Below are 19,911 nucleotides of genomic sequence, written 5' to 3' on the forward strand. Positions count from 1 at the left end.
GACTATCGATAGCACATTTATTATAGTCATTACAAGTTTACAATACCATAGGAACATATAAAACTAGCATCGAACATATATATCTTCATTAAGGTCTCACTATTTAACATGAACAGGATGATAAGGAATGGGAATCACTTGAAGATCATTTTTTCTTCGTGCAGCCAAGCCAAAGGTCTCTGTCATGTCCAGTTCTTCTTGCTTCATACCACCGAGGAGTTTCCAATCGAAATGGTACAACAATTGTGTGAGTGGAAGCTCAATATTAGGAATAGCAAATGCAATGCCCGGACATATCCTTCTTCCTGCCCCAAATGGTATATATTTGAAACATGCCCCCTTGAAATCAATTGCGCTATTGAGAAATCTCTATGGATCAAATTTCTCTGTTTCGTTCCAGTGTTTGGGATCTCTACCAATCGCCCACGCATTGACAATGACTTTGGTCTTGACAGGTATTTCGTATCCACTAATCGTGCATTGCTCGTTGCTTTCTCTTGGAAGTAACAGAGGAACAATGGGGTGTAACCTCAATGTTTCCTTGATTATTGAGTTTAAGTATTTCAATTCATCACTATAAGAAAAGGGGGTAAAAAACACGGAAGCATTAACGACGGCGCTTTTCCGGTCGCAAAAAATGGTTTTTTGCGATGGCAGCTTAAACCGTCGCAAATGAGGGCTTTAGCGACGGCGTTGTCCCCGTTGGTAATAAAAAATGCGCGGATAGGGAGTAAATGCATCAGTATTAGCGACGGATGTTTTTACCGTCACCAAAAGAAATGTTTTGAGACGGCGTACGGTTGCTGTCGCAAATAGTTTACATATTGCGACGACAATTGTCCGTCGCAAAAAAGTCTAATTTAAACGGCGTCGTTTTATGAATAAAATACTTGACATTTGCGACGGTGTAAAACCTACCATCGCAAAAGGTGAAATTTTTTTTGCCCCCGCTCTTCCCTATTCATCTTGCCGCTCGATCAAAAAGTGTAAAACCTATCCAAATCCCTAAATGTTTGAAACCAATTTCTTTCCCCCCAATCCCTACGAAGCCGAACGTCGAACGGTGGTGCGGTGGTGCTGCGGCGAGGACGACAGGTATGCTCTCTCTCTCTCTCTCTCTCTCTCTCTCTCTGTATATATATATATTGATAAATCTGTATCATCTATATATATATATATTGATAATATATACATTATTAAATCTGTATCAATATGTATATATATTGATAAATCTGTATCATCTATATATATATATATATATTGATAAATCTGTATCATCTATATATATATATACATTATAATTCTAATTACATTGATATTATAAAATCTGTATATTTAAATAAATAATAATAACATTTATGGAAATCTGTTTTCATTGTTTTCCAATCATTTTATTTTTTTGAAAATAAATAATAACACTTAATTTGTATATTTAAATAAATAATAATAACATTTATGGAAACACTCATTATTTCCAATCATTTTATTTTTTGAAAAATAATAAACTTTTAAAAATTCACAACCTATTTTTATATATTTAAAAAAAATTAGGAAAAAAAATTGAACACGAAATGCAACCAAATTAGTCCAAGAATAGTTTGGTCAGGAGGAAGTGACTCTACTTGATTTCATTTATGAAAATTAGGAAGGTAACATGGAAAGTAGTTCTGTAGTTGTAATATTTTCTCCCTATATGTTTATTTTCATATATTTGACTTTCTATATGAAGAAGGGTGTGCATTTTCATGCTGAAAGGCCAAAGTGTAATCGGAATTGTAAATTGCAAAAATGGGCTATGAAGAGTCTATTCTTTTTATTTGTTGTATTCTATAATAACACTGCTTGCATTTTCGAATGTAAATGGTACTCCTATTTCGTTTTGTGATCCATCTATATTGGTTTTGAACTACCTGGTTGTTTCCTTTGAATATTGCAATTTCAACTTTTTGATAATTGACAAAATCTTTCTATGGAATAGAAATCCTAAGGTGCAACTTTTGTTATCCCCTTGCTGATCAAAAGGAAACCTTCCTGAGCTGAAACTTTAATCCCCCAAAAGATGATCCATCAGATTGTCCTGCTAACATTTACAAAGCTCACTGTCTTTTTTCAACTCTGCAGCACACTAATATTTGTATGGTTCTCATGTTTGTTCGGTGTAGTATGGTGCTTCTGGCTTTTTTTCTGGGTGGAAGAGATTTTCGTGCAATTTCTCCGTGGAACTTAAAAAAAGAACTACTTAAATAAGTTGAAAAAGAGTTAAATTATCAGAAGTTTAGGGAGTGGCACAAGTCTAGGGAGTCGATGTGTGCGTTTTAGATTAAGATGAAATAACCTGTGAATTAACAAGGCAAAATTTGTTCAAATCCAGTTTAGTTCCACGATTGAAGAGTTTCAAAAAACTTCATTGGTATACTTCAAATTTCATAATATAACCCAACAAATTTCTCATATTATATACACTACTTAATCACTAAAGTAATGCAATTCTCAATAATATAAAAAGTGTCCAATAAAAAATAATATGAAAAAAAAAAAACTCAAAGTTTAAGTCTTATAATAAAATAAATCATGAGTTTAATTCTGCTGATACTGTTATTGATGTACCTATCATTTGTTCTGTTTTTCTTCCAGGCAACTGTATCGGAAAGTAGTCTTTTTGATCATTTGATAAACTTTTGGGAATTTAGGCCGGGACTTGATCCAGGAACTTGAAGCCTTTATTTTTTGGTGGATTTTAAGTTCCAGTCACCACTCTATCGACAGGTAATGGTTCTGTGCTTAATTTGGTTATACTGTACATCTATCTAGTCTGTGAACTTCATAACCATAGCTAATGCAGTTCTGCTATCATTTCATTATATGTAGTTTTTGCATTTTCTTTCAAGGAGAGCATATCTTACAATGTTCCCAACATGTAGCGTGCGAGGCATTTAAGTATTTACGTTACCTGGTTGATCTTTGCTGGTGTGTTTGTGGAAGTAATTTGTAGTATGGAAAGTAATTGGGCCTCCATATATATGGATAGAAAAGAAACTTGGACTGGGCTTTCTTATTCTACTTTGATACATAAGATTATGTATGTGATGTTCAAAATTATAATATACAGAATAATGATCCATTTTTATTAAATGATTTTTGAGACAATATACTTGATTAGTGTGTTTTTGTATAACTCATCTATCAAGTTCATAAATAATGCCGCATAGTATTATGGAATACTAATAATTTGGAGAATTCTACCATACACATCCATTTATCATATGCATCATTAGTTATGTCATTTTTTTTTCTTTAGTTATGATGAATTATCTTCGTTAATTATGATATTGTTTTAGTTAAGACTTATAAGATCTTTGGTTGTGCCTCATGTGGTGTTTGGTTATGATTTATTTATTTTTTAAGTTATGACTCAGAAAGTATGAAATTATATCATTTTTTATGTTCTCCTACTAAATCGGTAAATAACTAACTAGGATAAGACTACCTACCTATTTGAGAGAAATTGGATGGATAGGTATCATGGTACATGAATACGTAGGTATTATATTTAGAGTTACTTTGATGAGATATTTTTGTGGATGTGTACAGATGATGGATAAGAGTTGGATCGATTTTCCAAATAGGATGTCGAGCGAATACATTAATGGGATTGATGAATTCCTTGTGTTTGCCTACACCAATAGGGTTGAAGGTCCGATGATCAGTTGTCCGTGTAGGAAGTGTGAGAATCGATACTATTTTGTACGAGAGGGTGTACGGGAGCATCTAATTTTGAATGGTTTTTTTAAAAAATACAAACATTGGATTAATCACGGGGAATCTTACGTATCTTTGCATGGTAATCGAGAGAATGAAACATTAGCTAATTCAGACATTGGGGATGATATGATTGGAATGATACAAGGGGCTATGAGAAATCCACATGCCGATACAAGTGTTGAGGGTAATGAACCACAGGGGCCTGATCCCCATGCATTTGAACCCCAGCTCGGTCCAAATGCAGAGACTGCAAAGTATTTCAAACTTCTTCAAGATGCACAAAGTGAATTGTATCCGGGTTGTCAGAAGTTCACATCTTTGTCATTCATTGTTCGACTTTTACATTTGAAGGTGCTTAATCAGTGGACAGACAAGTCTGTTGACATGCTACTTGAGTTATTGAATGAGGCGTTCCCGTTGGGTGTGAAACTCCCGGACTCATATTATAAAGCTCAAAAGGTCACAACAGATTTGGGCTTCACGTATGAGACGTGGGATGCATGTCCCAACAGTTGCATGTTGTTTCGAAACGAGGACGCCAATCTTGATAAATGTGTCATATGCAACAGTTGTAGATGGAAATCAAATGGTGATAGTGGTTCAAATGGTCCTAACAAAGGTGGCAAACGAATAGCTGCAAAACATATGAGGTATTTTCCTTTAAAGCCAAGGTTGCAGAGGTTGTTTATGTCATCCAAGACGGCCAATGCAGAGGAACGAACTGATGATGGTGTCTTCAGGCATCCTGCTGACTCCCTTGCATGGAAAGATTTTGACTGTCGGAATATTGAGTTTAGTAATGATTGCCAAAGTGTAAGGCTTGGCTTAGCATCTGATGGTTTTAACCCATTCAGAACGATGAACATAGTTCATAGCACTTGGCCTGTTGTGCTCGTTCCATACAACTTGCCGCCATGGATGTGCATGAAGCAACCATTTCTAATTTTAGCCGTGCTTATTGACGGCCCAAAAGGACCTGGTGACAAGATTGATGTGTACATGCAACCGTTGATTGAAGAGTTGAAAGAACTATGGAATGAGGGTGTGTCAACATTTGATGCATCAACAAATCAAATGTTTCAAATGCATGCAGCTTTACTGTGGACAATTAGTGATTTTCCTGCATACGCAAACTTGTCAGGATGGAGCACTAAAGGCGAATATGCATGTCCTTGTTGCAATAAGGAAACTACATTGTGTTGGTTGAAGCATAGTAGGAAACAATCATACTTGGGTCATCGCAGATTTTTACCTACTGGCCATAAATTCCGGAAGGATAAAGTATCATTTGATGGTACTCGGGAAGTCCGACTCAAACCTAAATTGTTGTCTGGAACTGAGATGTTGCTACAATTAGAATCTGAGGGTATTTTAACCCAATACAAGAGGGATGACCTTAAGGAGAGGCATAGGAGACAGGTAGAGAATGAGAAAGCTGGACATCGCACCCACAGTTGGAAGAAAAAGAGTATCTTTTATGAATTGCCATATTGGGAGCACAATCTAATAAGACACAACCTCGATGTGATGCATATAGAGAAGAATGTTTGTGACAATGTGTTGTGGACAATATTAGGGGTTGCGGGAAAATCGAAGGATGGCGTTAATGCTCGGCGTGATTTACAAGATATGAATATTAGAAAACCCCTACATTTGCAGTTAAGAGGGTCGAATAAAGCCTATTTACCAGCAGCACAATTCACGATGACCAAGGATGAGAAAGATTTGTTCTTGAAAGTGTTGAAGGAAGTAAGAGTTCCTGACGGCTATTCATCCAATATATCACGTCGTGTGCGCTCACATGATAGAAGTATTGGGGGTCTTAAGAGCCACGATAGTCATATTCTGATGCAACAACTTATTCCATTGGCAATTCGAAGATCGTTACCGAAGAATGTAATTGAACCCTTGATTGAATTTAGCAATTTCTTTAGACAATTGTGTTCAAAAGTGAATCGTGCGACGGATTTGCAATATATTCAAGATCGTATCGCTATAACACTTTGTCATCTAGAGAAAATATTTCCTCCGAGTTTTTTTGATATAATGGAGCACTTGCCTATACATCTAGCTGATGGAGCCTTATTGGGTGGAGCGATTCAGTTTCGATGGATGTATCTAATTGAGAGGTATCTTCTTACTTTGAAGCAATACGTGCGTAATAGAGCTCATCCTGAAGGATCAATTGCTAAAGGATATCTTATGGAAGAATGCATGAATTTTTTTGCACAATATCTCAATGATGTGGAAACCAAATCTAGTCGACCCGTGAGGAACTATAGTGGTGCTGATAATTTGGGTCATGCTATTGGTGAAAACACAAGCTTTTATCTTGATAATACTTCTTGGGTACAAGCTCATCGGTACATCTTATTCAATACAAGCGCGGTTCAACCATTCATAAAGTAGGTTAAGTCACTCACTCAATATTTTATTATGTTTTATTGAATTTTCTACAAAATTTTTTGTATTGCTAAAATTTCAATCTACACAGCGAACACCTTGAAGTACTTAAGCTCAAAATGCCTCGTGTTGACGATCATCGGCTTCGGCGTGAACATTTTGAAACTTTTCACATTTGATTCAAGGAACATATATGTATTTAACTCTATAGATTCTAGTTACTTAAGTCGAACTACATTTTAAATTTTACATTTTCGTGTAAAATAGGTCCAAACTTTGCGAAGGACTACTGATGTCATATTTTATGAAGAGATTATTTTATTGGCAAATGGTCCTCATAACTTGGCAAGGAGGTTCAACGGGTATATACTGAATGGGTTTCGGTATCGAGTAAAGGCCATGAATGATCGTCGAGCCACACAAAATTGTGGTGTAGCTTTGAAGGCAGATACCATAAGTTATGCTAGTCGAAAAGACAAGAATCCTCGTGTGGGGTCTGTGTACTATTATGGACAATTGACAGATATTGTTGAGATTCGATATTCCAATGAGAATAAACATGTGTTGTTTAAGTGTGATTGGATTGACAACATTCACGGAAAGAAAGAAGATGTCTTCAATTTCACGTTGGTGAACTTCAATCATTTGTTGTACCGAGATGATCGAATTACCAATGAACCTTTCATCTTGGCGTCCCAAGCAGCCAGACTGGCAAGTCGTGGTGAAGATGTCTCAAAGAGGTTTATTTGATATGAGTTCGACTGATCCACAAATCAAGCCATACATGAGCCAACAATTGGAAGAAAATATAATGCTTCGTGATGAAGAAGTTGGTTGGGTGAGGGAAGCCGCAGAAGGGGAAACAGTTGATGTTCAAATAGGCTGATAGTGGTGGAAACATTAGTAATTCAATTAAGGCCAAGGTTGTAGTTAATCATCAATTTCTTAATTTACTTTGTCTTTGTAATTGTATTAGTTCAATTAATGTCATATTATAGTTGACGACAAACCATTGTCTATGTTTCTAATGTCAATTAATGTTATATTGCTTGCAGATTATTATGGGAAGGAAGAGGAAGCCTGATCATCCCCGGCGCATGATGTCTGATGTGCTACATAACAGGACATCAGTAGCACCACCATCAGAGGAGGCATCACATTGGCCACTATCGGAGGGGCCTTTAGTGGCACCACAGCAGCTACCATGTACTCAGCCTCCACGCCTACCATCGGTGCGTCCACCATCAGTGCCACCACAGCAGCTATCATCATCAGCTTATGAGCCATCCGCAGGTATATAAATTTGCTTTGATTTGTATGAAAATTATTTAAACATACATTTATTTATGCTCATTATATATAACTTGTTTATTCTCATTGTATTTTGCAGACCCTTCGACTTCTTCACAGCCCACCTCAGGTTTATGTGATATGATTTGTATTCACATTATTTAAATTTGCATTTGTTTATTACCATTGCATATTGTTTATTGTTATTGTATCTCACAGGTCATGTTAGTTCTTCATCAACCTCGACTAGGCGTGGTAGAGGATGTGCCAAGGGCATTAAAGAGTGGGGTACTGGTAAAAAGCTAGACATATAATTTGATGGAAATTACTGCCCAATAGGGAATAACGTGGCTAAGTTAACTACTCAACTTGGCATTATTGTGCAGAATGGTAACATTGTTTCTCTTACTTTTCTTGACTGGAACAATGTGCCTGATGATATTATTGATGCTATCTGGAAGGATGTGAAGGTAAAAGTATATTTTTGTCCACAAATTTGAATTCCAAAATTGTGTTATTATTATTTAAACTTTGAAATTGTGTTTTATAGGACAATTTGAATATATGTCCAGAGGAGTACAAGCCAATCTGCATGAAAAACTGCAATAGCATATGGAAGGATCACAAGAACAAGCTTAAGGCTAAGTATTTCAAGCCTAGAAGTTCTGATCCTAATCTGAAGGATGATGTTCCTATGCACATTGTGCCAAGCCAGTGGGAAGAACTTGTGGAGTATTGGCGTACTTCCGATGCTGAGGTATACAAATAAGTTATATTTATGATATGTAAACATACAAATCATATTTACATACTCACATTTGTCGAACCTGTTATAGAAAATCGCAAGTAGGAACGCTAAAAATCGGCGAGCTCACGGCATAGCTCATACCACAGGGCGTACTACTTTCTCTCAGATACGGCATGAGGTTTACATTTTATTGTTATATTTTTGTATATAAATAAACATTGTATATTTACAAATTATTTACATTCTAATTTTCATATTTCTAAAAAAATGCAGATGACCAGTAAGGGAGAGTATACTGATAAGATGAATGTTTGGCTTATGACACGTAGAGTAGATGACCCAGAGGTTATTCAGACCTTGGTAGTTTCCAAACACCTTTGATTGCATTTAAAGTTTATTTTTTGTGTGTCAACCATCTTAATTTGGCATATACTTGAATGTCTTATTCAATACAGGATGAGTTTAATCGTCAACTCTCTATGCTACCTGAGGATGGTCGGACTTTGGAGGCTAGGAATGCCATTTTCCATGAGTTGATAGGTCATGACGGACATGGATATTGTCGCACATACGGGAGAATTGTGCCTCGGAGAGCGGTATATAAAGATGGTGCTGGGCCATCACAATCAACACCCCAGCCATTGACTATTGATCAGATCACGCAGAAGGTTCGTGCAGAGCTAAGGGATGAGTTGAGGGAGGAGCTGCGAGCAGAGTTCTCTACACATTTACAGCAGATGAGAGCTGAGATGATGGCCTTAGTGTCACAGGGGGCAAGTGTGGATCCCAACAGACAGGTTCGATATAAATTAAATTGTTTGACAGTTAAATTTTCACACAAGATTATGTATAAAATTCGAATATGATTACCACATTATGTATTGACTATCATAGGTTCCTGATGCATTGAGTGGCCACCGGGCATTTAGGAAATCTGCAGAAGACGAGAATCCATATACACCACCCCCAGAAGATCAGGTATAAAATGTATCTTTGCATTCTAAGCTAAAATGCATATTTGCATAATTTAGACATTCTAAGTTAAAGAGAGACTTGTGGGAGAAAACGGGGCTCGAATCGGGTTCCCAGTTTGGGAGTTAGAGCCGGATTTCACTTTAGGTAAACTACTTCCTTAAGAAACTTCAATTCGAGGTGTTAACGCCCCAAAATCACCAAACGGTGTCGGTTGAGCACGAAACTTGGCACACACGACCGCCTAGGCACGAGAGACTTGTGGGAGAAGACGGGGCTCGAACCGGGTTCCCGGTTTGGGAGTTAGAGCCGGATTTCACTTTAGGTAAACTACTTCCTTAAGAAACTTGAATTCGAGGTGTTAACGCCCTAAAATCACCAAACGGCGTCGGTTGAGCACGAAACTTGGCACACGCGACCGCCTAGGCAGGAGAGACTTGTGGGAGAAGACGGGGCTCGAATCGGGTTCCTGGTTTGGGAGTTAGAGCCGGATTTTACTTTAGGCAAACTACTTCCTTAAGAAACTTGAATTCGAGGTGTTAACGCCCCAAAATCACCAAACGACGTCGGTTGAGCACGAAACTTGGCACACGCGACCGCCTAGGCACGAGAGACTTGTGGGAGAAGACGGGGCTCGAATCGGGTTCCCGGTTTGGGAGTTAAAGCCGGATTTCACTTTAGGTAAACTACTTCCTTAAGAAACTTGAATTTGAGGTGTTAACGCCACAAAATCACCAAACGGCGTCGGTTGAGCACGAAACTTGGCACACGCGACCGCCTAGGTATGAGAGACTTGTGGGAGAAGACGGGGCTCGAATCGAGTTCCCGGTTTGGGAGTTAGAGCCGGATTTCACTTTAGGCAAACTACTTCGTTTAGAAAATTGAATTCGAGGTGTTAACGCCCCAAAATCACCAAACGGCGTCGGTTGAGCACGAAACTTGGCACACGCGACCGCCTAGGCACGAGAGACTTGTGGAAGAAGACGGGGCTCGAATCGAGTTCCCGGTTTGGGAGTTAGAGCCGGATTTCACTTTAGGCAAACTACTTCCTTAAGAAACTTGAATTCAAGGTGTTAACGCCCCAAAATCACCACACGGCGTCGGTTGAGCACGAAACTTGGCACACGCGACCGCCTAGGCACGAGAGACTTGTGGGAGAAGACGGGGCTCGAATCGAGTTCCCAGTTTGGGAGTTAGAGCCGAATTTCACTTTAGGCAAACTACTTCGTTTAGAAACTTGAATTCGAGGTATTAACGCCCCAAAATCACCAAACGGCGTCGGTTGAGCACGAAACTTGGCACACGCGACCGCCTAGGCACGAGAGACTTTTGGGAGAAGACGGGGCTCGAATCGGGTTCCCGGTTTGGGAGTTAGAGCCGGATTTCACTTTAGACAAACTACTTCCTTAAGAAACTTGAATTCGAGGTGTTAACGCCCCAAAATCACCAAACGGCGTCGGTTGAGCACGAAACTTGGCACACGCGACCGCCTAGGCACGAGAGACTTGTGGGAGAAGACGGGGCTCGAATCGAGTTCCCGGTTTGGGAGTTAGAGCCGGATTTTACTTTAGGCAAACTACTTCCTTAAGAAACTTGAATTCGAGGTGTTAACGCCCCAAAATCACCAAACGGCGTCGGTTGAGCACGAAACTTGGCACACGCGACCGCCTAGGCAGGAGAGACTTATGGGAGAAGACGGGGCTCGAATCGGGTTCCCGGTTTGGGAGTTAGAGCCGGATTTCACTTTAGACAAACTACTTCCTTAAGAAACTTGAATTCGAGGTGTTAACGCTCGAAAATCACCAAACGGCGTCGGTTGAGCACGAAACTTGGCACACGCGACCGCCTAGGCACGAGAGACTTGTGGGAGAAGACGGGGCTCGAATCGGGTTCCCGATTTGGGAGTTAGTGCCGGATTTTACTTTAGGCAAACTACTTTCCTAAGAAACTTGAATTCGAGGTGTTAACGCCCCAAAATCACCAAACGACGTCGGTTGAGCACGAAACTTGGCACACGCAACCGCCTAGGCACGAGAGACTTGTGGGAGAAGACGGGGCTCGAATCGGGTTCCCGGTTTGGGAGTTAAAGCCGGATTTCACTTTAGATAAACTACTTCCTTAAGAAACTTGAATTCGAGGTGTTAACGCCCCAAAATCACCAAACGGCGTCGGTTGAGCACGAAACTTGGCACACGCGACCGCCTAGGCACGAGAGACTTGTGGGAGAAGACGGGGCTCGAATCGGGTTCCCGGTTTGGGAGTTAGAGCCGGATTTCACTTTAGGCAAACTAGTTCCTTAAGAAACTTGAATTCGAGGCGTTAATGCTCCAAAATCACCAAACAGCGTCGGTTTAGCCCGAAACTTGGCACGTGCGACCGCCTAGGCATGAGAGACTTGTGGGAGAAGACGGGGCTCGAATCGGGTTCCCGGTTTGGGAGTTAGAGCCGGATTTCACTTTAGGCAAACTACTTCCTTAAGAAACTTGAATTCGAGGTGTTAACGCCCCAAAATCACCAAATGGCATCGGTTGAGCACGAAACTTGGCACACGCGACCGCCTAGGCACGAGAGACTTGTGGGACAAGACGGGGCTCGAATCGTGTTCCCGATTTGGGAGTTAGAGCCGGATTTCACTTTAGGTGAACTACTTCCTTAAGAAACTTGAATTTGAGGTGTTAACGCCCCAAAATCACCAAACGGCGTCGGTTGAGCACGAAACTTGGCACACGCGACCGCCTTGGCACGAGAGACTTGTGGGAGAAGATGGGGCTCGAATCGGGTTCCCGGTTTGGGAGTTAGAGCCGAATTTCACTTTAGGCAAACTAGTTCCTTAAGAAACTTGAATTCGAGGCGTTAACGCCCAAAAATCACCAAACGGCATCGGTTGAGCATGAAACTTGGCACACGCGACCGCCTAGGTACGAGAGACTTGTGGGAGAAGACGGGGCTCGAATCGGGTTCCTGGTTTGGGAGTTAGAGCCGGATTTCACTTTAGGCAAACTACTTCCTTAAGAAACTTGAATTCGAGGTGTTAACGCCCCAAAATCACCAAACGGCGTCGGTTGAGCACGAAACTTGGGACACGCGACCGCCTAGGCACGAGAGACTTGTGGGAGAAGACGAGGCTCGAATCGGGTTCCCGGTTTGGGAGTTAGAGCCATATTTCACTTTAGGCAAACTAGTTCCTTAAGAAACTTGAATTCGAGGCGTTAATGCTCCAAAATCACCAAACGGCGTCGGTTTAGCACGAAACTTGGCACACGCGACCGCCTAGGCACGAGAGACTTGTGGGAGAAGACGGGGCTCGAATCGGGTTCCCGGTTTGGGAGTTAGAGTCGGATTTCACTTTAGGCAAACTAGTTCCTTAAGAAACTTGAATTCGAGGCGTTAATTCTCCAAGATCACCAAACGGCGTCGGTTGAGCACGAAACTTGGCACACGCGACCGCCTAGGCACGAGAGACTTGTGGGAGAAGACGGGGCTCGAATCGGGTTCCCGGTTTGGGAGTTAGAGCCGTATTTCGGTCTAGTCAAAATTATTTACTAAACTATCTTTCTAATTATATAGTAGTCAATTTTTTTTATACTTTTCTATAATTAAAATATTAACACCATTATATGGTTATTAATTATTTTTTTCTTGTTTTTTTCAGATATTTCCTGAGTAGCAGTTTGTTTCTTGTGAAATGCGGGCGTATAAAGATTATGACCAACTTTTGTTTTTGTAACCCACGAAAGAATCAAGACGAAAACTTTTGGTTTTGATTTTGATTTATGTTATTTAAATTTGTGAATAACATTATGTATGTAGTATGCGACATTATGTAGTGGCATAATTTTTGTTTTTATGAATTTTTATTTCTGTATTGTTATGAATGGAACAACATTATGAATTTTCATTATTTGTCAACTTTTGTTTATGTATGTATTTATATTATTATGTAATTTTTTGATTTTTTTATAGTTATTTTTCATTTAATACAGGTTATTTTAATTTTTTTAATAATTTCCCAACAGGTTTTTTTTTTTTTTTTTTTGAGACGGCATAATAACCCGTCGCAAAAAAATTTTTGGAGGCTTTTGCGACGGCAGCCATACTGTCGCAAAAGCTACGCAATGTAATTTAAAATAAAACCTTTAGCGACGGCTCAGGCTGCCGTCGGCAATAGTATCAGCTACGACACTTTTAGCGACGACATTCTTGCCGTCTCAAAAAACCTTTTTTAGCGACGGAAATAGTGTGTCGTCGCAAAAACTCAGATTTTCTTCCACTTTTGGCGACAGAACATTGCCGTCGCAAAAAAGGCAGACTCCCGTCGCAAAAAACAATGGTGACGGCACTTACCGTCGCTAAATCCCTTTTGCAACGCCCTTTGTCGCGACCCCCACCTGCCGTCGCAAAAAACCAAATTACCGTCGCAAAAAGTATTAGAGACGGCGCACGGACCATTTGCGACGGCGTTTTGCCGTCGCAAAAAACACTTTTTTTTGTACTGCATGAAGGCAAGTTTCATCGACATTTCTTTTTCTATCAAACATGTCTTACCTCAGCTTGTGCCCTTTTCATCATTTCTAGGTTTTTTAGCATTTCTGACATTGCCCACTCTATAACTCCTGATGATGTCTCGCTTCCAGCACTGAAAATGTCTTGGAATGTGGTTGATGGTATTCAATTTAGGTTATTGATATTGCTAGGAATTCTTCAAAAAATAGTTTCCCATCTTCATGCCTATGTATCTTTTGAAGCTATGCATAGCAATGTGAAAGCAAGAAAAATGAAACAACACATCAATGTTAATCTCAAACCTTTAACGAATGCCCTAAAATAAGATGCATGCAACATATAGCCGTATTGAAATGATGTGCACACTTGAAAATTGAAGTAGCGTTTGATAAAATTTTCTAAAAATGATTTGAAAATAGAGTTGTATTTTGAGTTTGTGAGTTTTGGAATTATAATTTGAGCGTAAAAAATTTGTTTAGTTATGAGTTTTGAAAAGAGTTTTGGAAGGGGTTTGAGTTTTTGAAATTAGAAAAGTTATTTGATTAAAAAATTTACAACTCATAACCAAACACACAACCCAAAATTTGATTCGAAGCTCATATAAAAATTAAAAATATTTTGAAAATATTTTTTATTTACAATATAAAAATAACATGTGCCTTAGAGGGAAAAAAAAAAAAAAAACCGACCACTGTTCCGGTCAACCGGCCGGACGTTCAGGAGGACGACCGGGTTAGTCAAAAATTTTTGTCTGGAAAGGAGTTTTCAAAAGTAGGTGTGGAATTTTAATTTGAAAGCTCAAAACAAACACCACCTTCAAATAAGTGGGTGGAAATGTGTTTAGAACACATAACCAAACACAACCTAATATTTTTAGAATTTTTTTTGTAGGGAATCTATCAAACAAAATCTATATTACGCTTGTTGAGAAATTTATGAGTTTTTGCATTGAGAAATTTCTCTACTTTTTTTTAAACAAAATTTTTCAATTTTTGCAATAAGAAATTTTTTGAAAACTGAGAAATTTCTTGATTTTCTAAATTTTCAATTACAATTACAAATTTACAATAAATCAAGAAATTTCTCAGAAGAAATAGTAACAAATTGATCTTTTTTTAAGAAATCAATAAATTTTTCAAATTTCAAAAGGTTTCTCGGTTGGAAAATTGAGAAATTTTGTGAAAATAAAATTTGAGAAAGTATACTCTAAAAGTATAAATTCAATCAAAAATAAATATATATAATAAATAAATATTTGAAAATTTAAAATAAAAAATAGCTAACTTCACCTCTCAAAACTATTCATGTAGCTATGGTAGCTGCGCAAGTAAAACAAAAAGCAAATTTGGCCGAATAATTATTCAAAATTTTGAAGAATTTTTTTTTGAATTAAACTAGGATGTGGGGCTAACAAAAAAGTCACGAAATTAACATTCTATTTAGGGGTTGTTTGATAATAGATTATTGGATAAATTACACTGACACTTTCTGATGTTTATATAGTTCTCCCTTCACCTTTTAGAAATTAAATCTCTTCCCTGAGGTTTAAAGTTTCATTACAGATTCCACTCTCAACAATTTAATTTTTTTAAATACCAATTTTGTCCTCACTGGGTAAATTACATTCACACCTCTCACATTTTAAAAATTACAATCTCCTCCCTAACGTTTAAAGTAACATTACCAATTACTCCCTTGGTTAGTATTAGTTGGAAAAAAAATTAATTGAAAAAAAAAATTAATTGAAAAAAAATTTTGTTTGCAAAATTTTTAAATTTCTGTTTAAAAACCAACGTAAGCTCATTTTTTGAATTTATGTTTTTTTTCCTTAAATTTACAAACTGAGACAACCATTTATAAATCAAAAAAATTATCAAAGAAGTTTTTATGACAGTTTTTAAAATTTTTGCAAATATAAATTGAAAATTGAAAACTGAAAACGAAATGGTTACCAAACAGGTTTCAAATGGTAAAAACGTCGTAAAATTAACAAATAATTAAATAGGTTAACAACGTAAGAAATGACTTATCAAAAGATTCTTAGGCTATGTATGGTTTGATTTTTAGAATTTTTTAAAAAAAATTAAAAATTAATTTGGTTAAAAAATAATAAATAAAAAATAATTATTATTTTTATTTAATTTTTATCTTTCGAGTGGTTAAAAATAAATTTTTTCAAATTAAATTGAAATAACCATATGTATGTATATAACCTGCCCAAAAGTTAAAATGATAATTATTTTTTACACTTAAATGATAATTATTTTTTTATTTTTTTATTTCTTAACCAAATTAATTTTTAATTTTAAAAAAAAACAATTCTAAAAATTGAATCATACATATCCTAAGAATCTTTTGATAAGTCATTTTTTACATTGGTAACTTATTTAATTATTTGTTAATTTTACGACATTTTTACCATCCGAGGCCTGTTTGGTAACCATTTCGTTTTCAGTTTTCAGTTTTCAATTTATATTTACAAAAATTTTAAAAACTGTCATAAAACTTATTTAATAATTTTTTTGGTTTATAAATGATTGTCTCAGTTTGTAAATTTGAGGAAAAAACGCAAATTCGAAAAATGAGTTTACATTGGTTTTTAAACAAAAATTTAAAAATTTTACTAACAAAATTTTTTTCAAATAATTTTTTTCCCAATGAATTTTTTTTTCTTCAACTAATACTAACTGATGGGGCAATTGGTAATACTACTTTAAACCTTAGGGAAGGGATTGTAATTTCTAAAATGTGAGGGGTGTCAATGTAATTTACTTAGTGAGGGCAAAATTGGTATTTAAAAAAATTAAATTGCTTTGGGAGAAATCTGTAATGAAACTTTAAACCTCAGGGGAGAGATGTAATTTTCAAAAGATGAGAGGAAAACTGTAATAAATATAAATCTTAGTGGGTGTTAGTGTAATTTACCCTAGATTATTTTAATATTTTTTTATTTTTTAATGAAAATATATGCATACAAAAATAGGAAAATAATGTGATTTAAAAAAGAAATAATGTAATTGAAATAATATAAAATGACAATAACTATGTTATTTTAGATTGTTGCAAAACAATCCTTTATTCATAACGAACTAAGAAATTTTTCAGTCTCGTAAGAAGATTGGGTTGATGGAATATACCGTTCAATAAGAAGACCCCTATAATGATTAAAATGGTTGATTTTAAAATTATCTATGAAAGGTTTTACATTTACCTTATAATTACAATCAGATAATTTTATAATATTTATATTTAAAAAAAATAAATAATAAATATAAATTTAAAAAATAGTGCAGGTCCCGTAGTTAGTGCTCGTTTGTTTGTGATAGGCCTTTTTAACTTGAATTTTTGATTATTTAATTATTTTAGCATAGGGAAAAAAGTTATGTTTGAAATAATAGTTTTTTTTTTAGTTCATTTTAGGAGAATTGACCAGTAAATCCCATTTTGTGGACTTGTAATCCATAAGGTCCTGAATGTTTTCTTAGTGACTGGGTAGTCGCTTAATTTGTTTGTTGACAATTTTGCCCCAACTAGTATTATTGATTGACATTTGGTGTGGGTTTGTATGGGATAAGGTGAATGGGTGTTTGTATGTCACGCTAATCGAAAAAGCACACTAATACGTTTTTTAATTTAGTAAGTGTGTAACACTCAAAACATGAGATGTGGGTTGTGACGTGAACACAAGTAATTTGAACCCCCCCTTTTTTTTTTTTCATGACGTGGGTTGTGTCACGTTTCTTTGTGACGTGAACACAAGTAATTTGAACCCCCCCCCCCTTTTTTTTTTTGTGACGTGGGTTGTGTCACGTTTCTTCTTTCCCACATATTGGCCCTTTGTTCTCCAATTGACATTTGTGACGTTTCAACGTGAACCTTATCATTGGTTGGGTTCACGCAGGTTCACAGATCTGATGGAGTGCTGTGAATGATTTGAAGCGGTGGTGTGGAAATCGTTCATAGACGACGTAGAACACGGTCATGTTTTGTGTTTGAATTTGCAAAAAATTTGTGATTGCCTCCCACTTTCCATATTCAGAGGATTTTTTGGAGAGATTTTGTAGGAACAATTTGTATGGGTTAAGGTTGGTGTGTGGAACCCTAAGGTTCACAGATCAGGTGGAGTGTTGTGAATGATCTGGTTGGTGTGTGGAACCCTAAGGCTCACAGATCTGGTTCTCAATCTCACCGATTCCACCGATTCTCATCCCAGCGATTCCATCGTTCTTCAGCCAATCCCACCGATTCTCGTCCCAAATTAGCTACCCAACTCCTTCGTCTCTCTCTCTCTCTCTCTCTCTCTCTCTCTCTCTCTCTCTCTCTCTCATCACATCATTTATCAACTACATTAATGGCGACCGCGACCCCGATCTCGATCCCGATCCCAACCACGCAGAAAGAGGAAAATCATAGTAAAACCCCTGACCTAGGACAACTACAGGACCAGCCACCCTCAGATCCTCCTAGCAACGACGCTTCGATCGACGAATCTAAGACCATCGAAGACTCCCCTATCACCGAAGCTTCAACCGACATCAAGAACAACGACAAAAACGATGTTTTCGATACCAAGAAGAAGATCCGTAGGGCCGACGTGGTACACCGACCTTCCGGATTGACGATCATCTTGTGCCCATTGTTCACGTCGATCAGGGGGTTTCTCGATCATTATTCACATCATCAAATGGTCCCTCTGTTTTTCTTTTTGAGCACTGTTGGTGTCCCATAATTGATGTGAGGGCATATTTGTCCCCCACATAACAATATAATTTAAAAAATGAGTTATCAGTAAGATATCTCTACTATCATGGACTGCTCAATCAAACAAATTATTCATGGGACCAAATGGAATATAATTTCGCCATATGGGACTTTCTGATAAATTTCCCTTGATTTTATGATTGTGAAAGAAAAATAAAATGATTATAATTTGAATGTGATATTTTTTCTTATTCGCTAAAATAACTTTTTTTTTTCTTTATTAATTATTTTAACTAAAAAATTTATGCCAAACAAGGCCTTAGAGACATATATCCTGCACTAATTTGAGCCCTAGCATCACCGTACGGCTCCCTAAATTGATAATTACATTCTTAAGATTGTTTTGGAAGCAGCTTATAAGTTAATATTTTGGCTTATTATAAAAAAATATATAAAAAATAAAGATATAATATAATCCAAATAAGTTAATAAACTAATAAGCTAACTTATAAGTCACTTTTCAAATGAGGCCTTAATATATTTTGGCCATGTTTGATTCACAAGACTAATAGTGAGTTATTAATAATCCTATCAAATTAATGTGTTATTCACTATCTAATTGGATTAATAAGATAAATTATCCATAGGATTAATAATCTCACCATTACCCCATTATTAATAATTCTACAAATTTGTTGGATTAATTATCCATTTGATTAATAATCTTAAGCTAAAATGTTAAAACAAACATAGGATAATTGTGCTCACGAATTAATAATCTCAATCTCATGCTCTAATCTATACAATCAAACATGTCCTTAAATAAATAAATAAATAATAATACTTGAGAGCTTTAATTGAGCATTTTCAATTCACCTCCAATGACATAAAATGGCTCATGTGAAGAGGTGAACTCACACTTAGGGGTGTAATTTTGGCCTGGCCTGGCCCATGTTGGACCTTGCGGGCTCCCGCCAAAAATGGGGCAGGACCGGGCCGGGCCACGGGTCAGAAAAACTAGGCCCAGGCCCAGGCTTAGGGGTATTCGGGCTTTGGGCGGGCCAATGGGCCGAATCTCGGGCTTTGACCTGGGCTCGGGCTTTGGGCGGGCTTGGGCGGATCTAAACAATTTTTTAAAATTTTTTTATTTTTTCCACCAAAATTTTATTATTTTCCATTAAAAATAACATTAGGCCTCGGGTGCCCCGGGCGGGCCGGGCTTCAAAACGATGGCCCAGGCCTTGGGCCAAGGTCTTGGGCTGAGCTTGGGCCCGAGCCTAAACGGACTGGGCGGGCTTCGGGCCGCCCGCGGGCCACGGGCCAAAATTACACCCCCACTCACACCCCTTATCCCTCATTTTCTCTCTCTCTTTCTCTCCCACCCACCCACCCACCCACCCACCTCATTAGGACAAAAATGGGGTGTTATATGGTTGAGTGTACACTGATCAGATTGAATTGTTTAAGAGTAAACTAAAAATTGAATTGTTTTTTACGGTTTCAAAAAAATTAGAATCGTAATCGAGCCGTCA

The 19,911-nt window shown here is 37.4% G+C and overlaps 1 protein-coding gene and 1 pseudogene across 1 annotated transcript; one reads left to right on the forward strand and one right to left on the reverse strand.

The window, feature by feature from the left end:
- LOC145797405 (cytochrome P450 71D10-like) overlaps positions 1 to 19,911 on the reverse strand; it is a 21,518-nt pseudogene continuing 1,607 nt past the window's right edge.
- Positions 2,635 to 12,842, forward strand: LOC145797456 (uncharacterized). The gene is made up of 10 exons (XM_082884601.1): positions 2,635 to 2,766; positions 7,221 to 7,458; positions 7,556 to 7,585; positions 7,675 to 7,749; positions 7,842 to 7,925; positions 8,006 to 8,212; positions 8,292 to 8,381; positions 8,477 to 8,563; positions 8,659 to 9,000; positions 12,828 to 12,842. The coding sequence occupies exons 2-10, from the start codon at positions 7,444 to 7,446 to the stop codon at positions 12,840 to 12,842; spliced, it is 945 nt and encodes a 314-aa protein (XP_082740727.1). The 5' UTR covers positions 2,635 to 2,766; positions 7,221 to 7,443.

Source organism: Camellia sinensis, chromosome 8, assembly GCF_055761805.1.
Source record: "Camellia sinensis isolate YWXY chromosome 8, ASM5576180v1, whole genome shotgun sequence".
In the NCBI taxonomy this organism is placed as follows: Eukaryota; Viridiplantae; Streptophyta; class Magnoliopsida; order Ericales; family Theaceae; genus Camellia; species Camellia sinensis.

What these genes read in the sequence shown, in the direction of transcription:
- LOC145797456 (XM_082884601.1), top strand. An exon ending in CATTAAAGAGTGGGGTACTG is followed by an intron (nt 7,750 to 7,841) that starts GTAAAAAGCTAG and finishes ATTATTGTGCAG; the next exon opens with AATGGTAACATTGTTTCTCT. An exon ending in CAGAGGTTATTCAGACCTTG is followed by an intron (nt 8,564 to 8,658) that starts GTAGTTTCCAAA and finishes TATTCAATACAG; the next exon opens with GATGAGTTTAATCGTCAACT.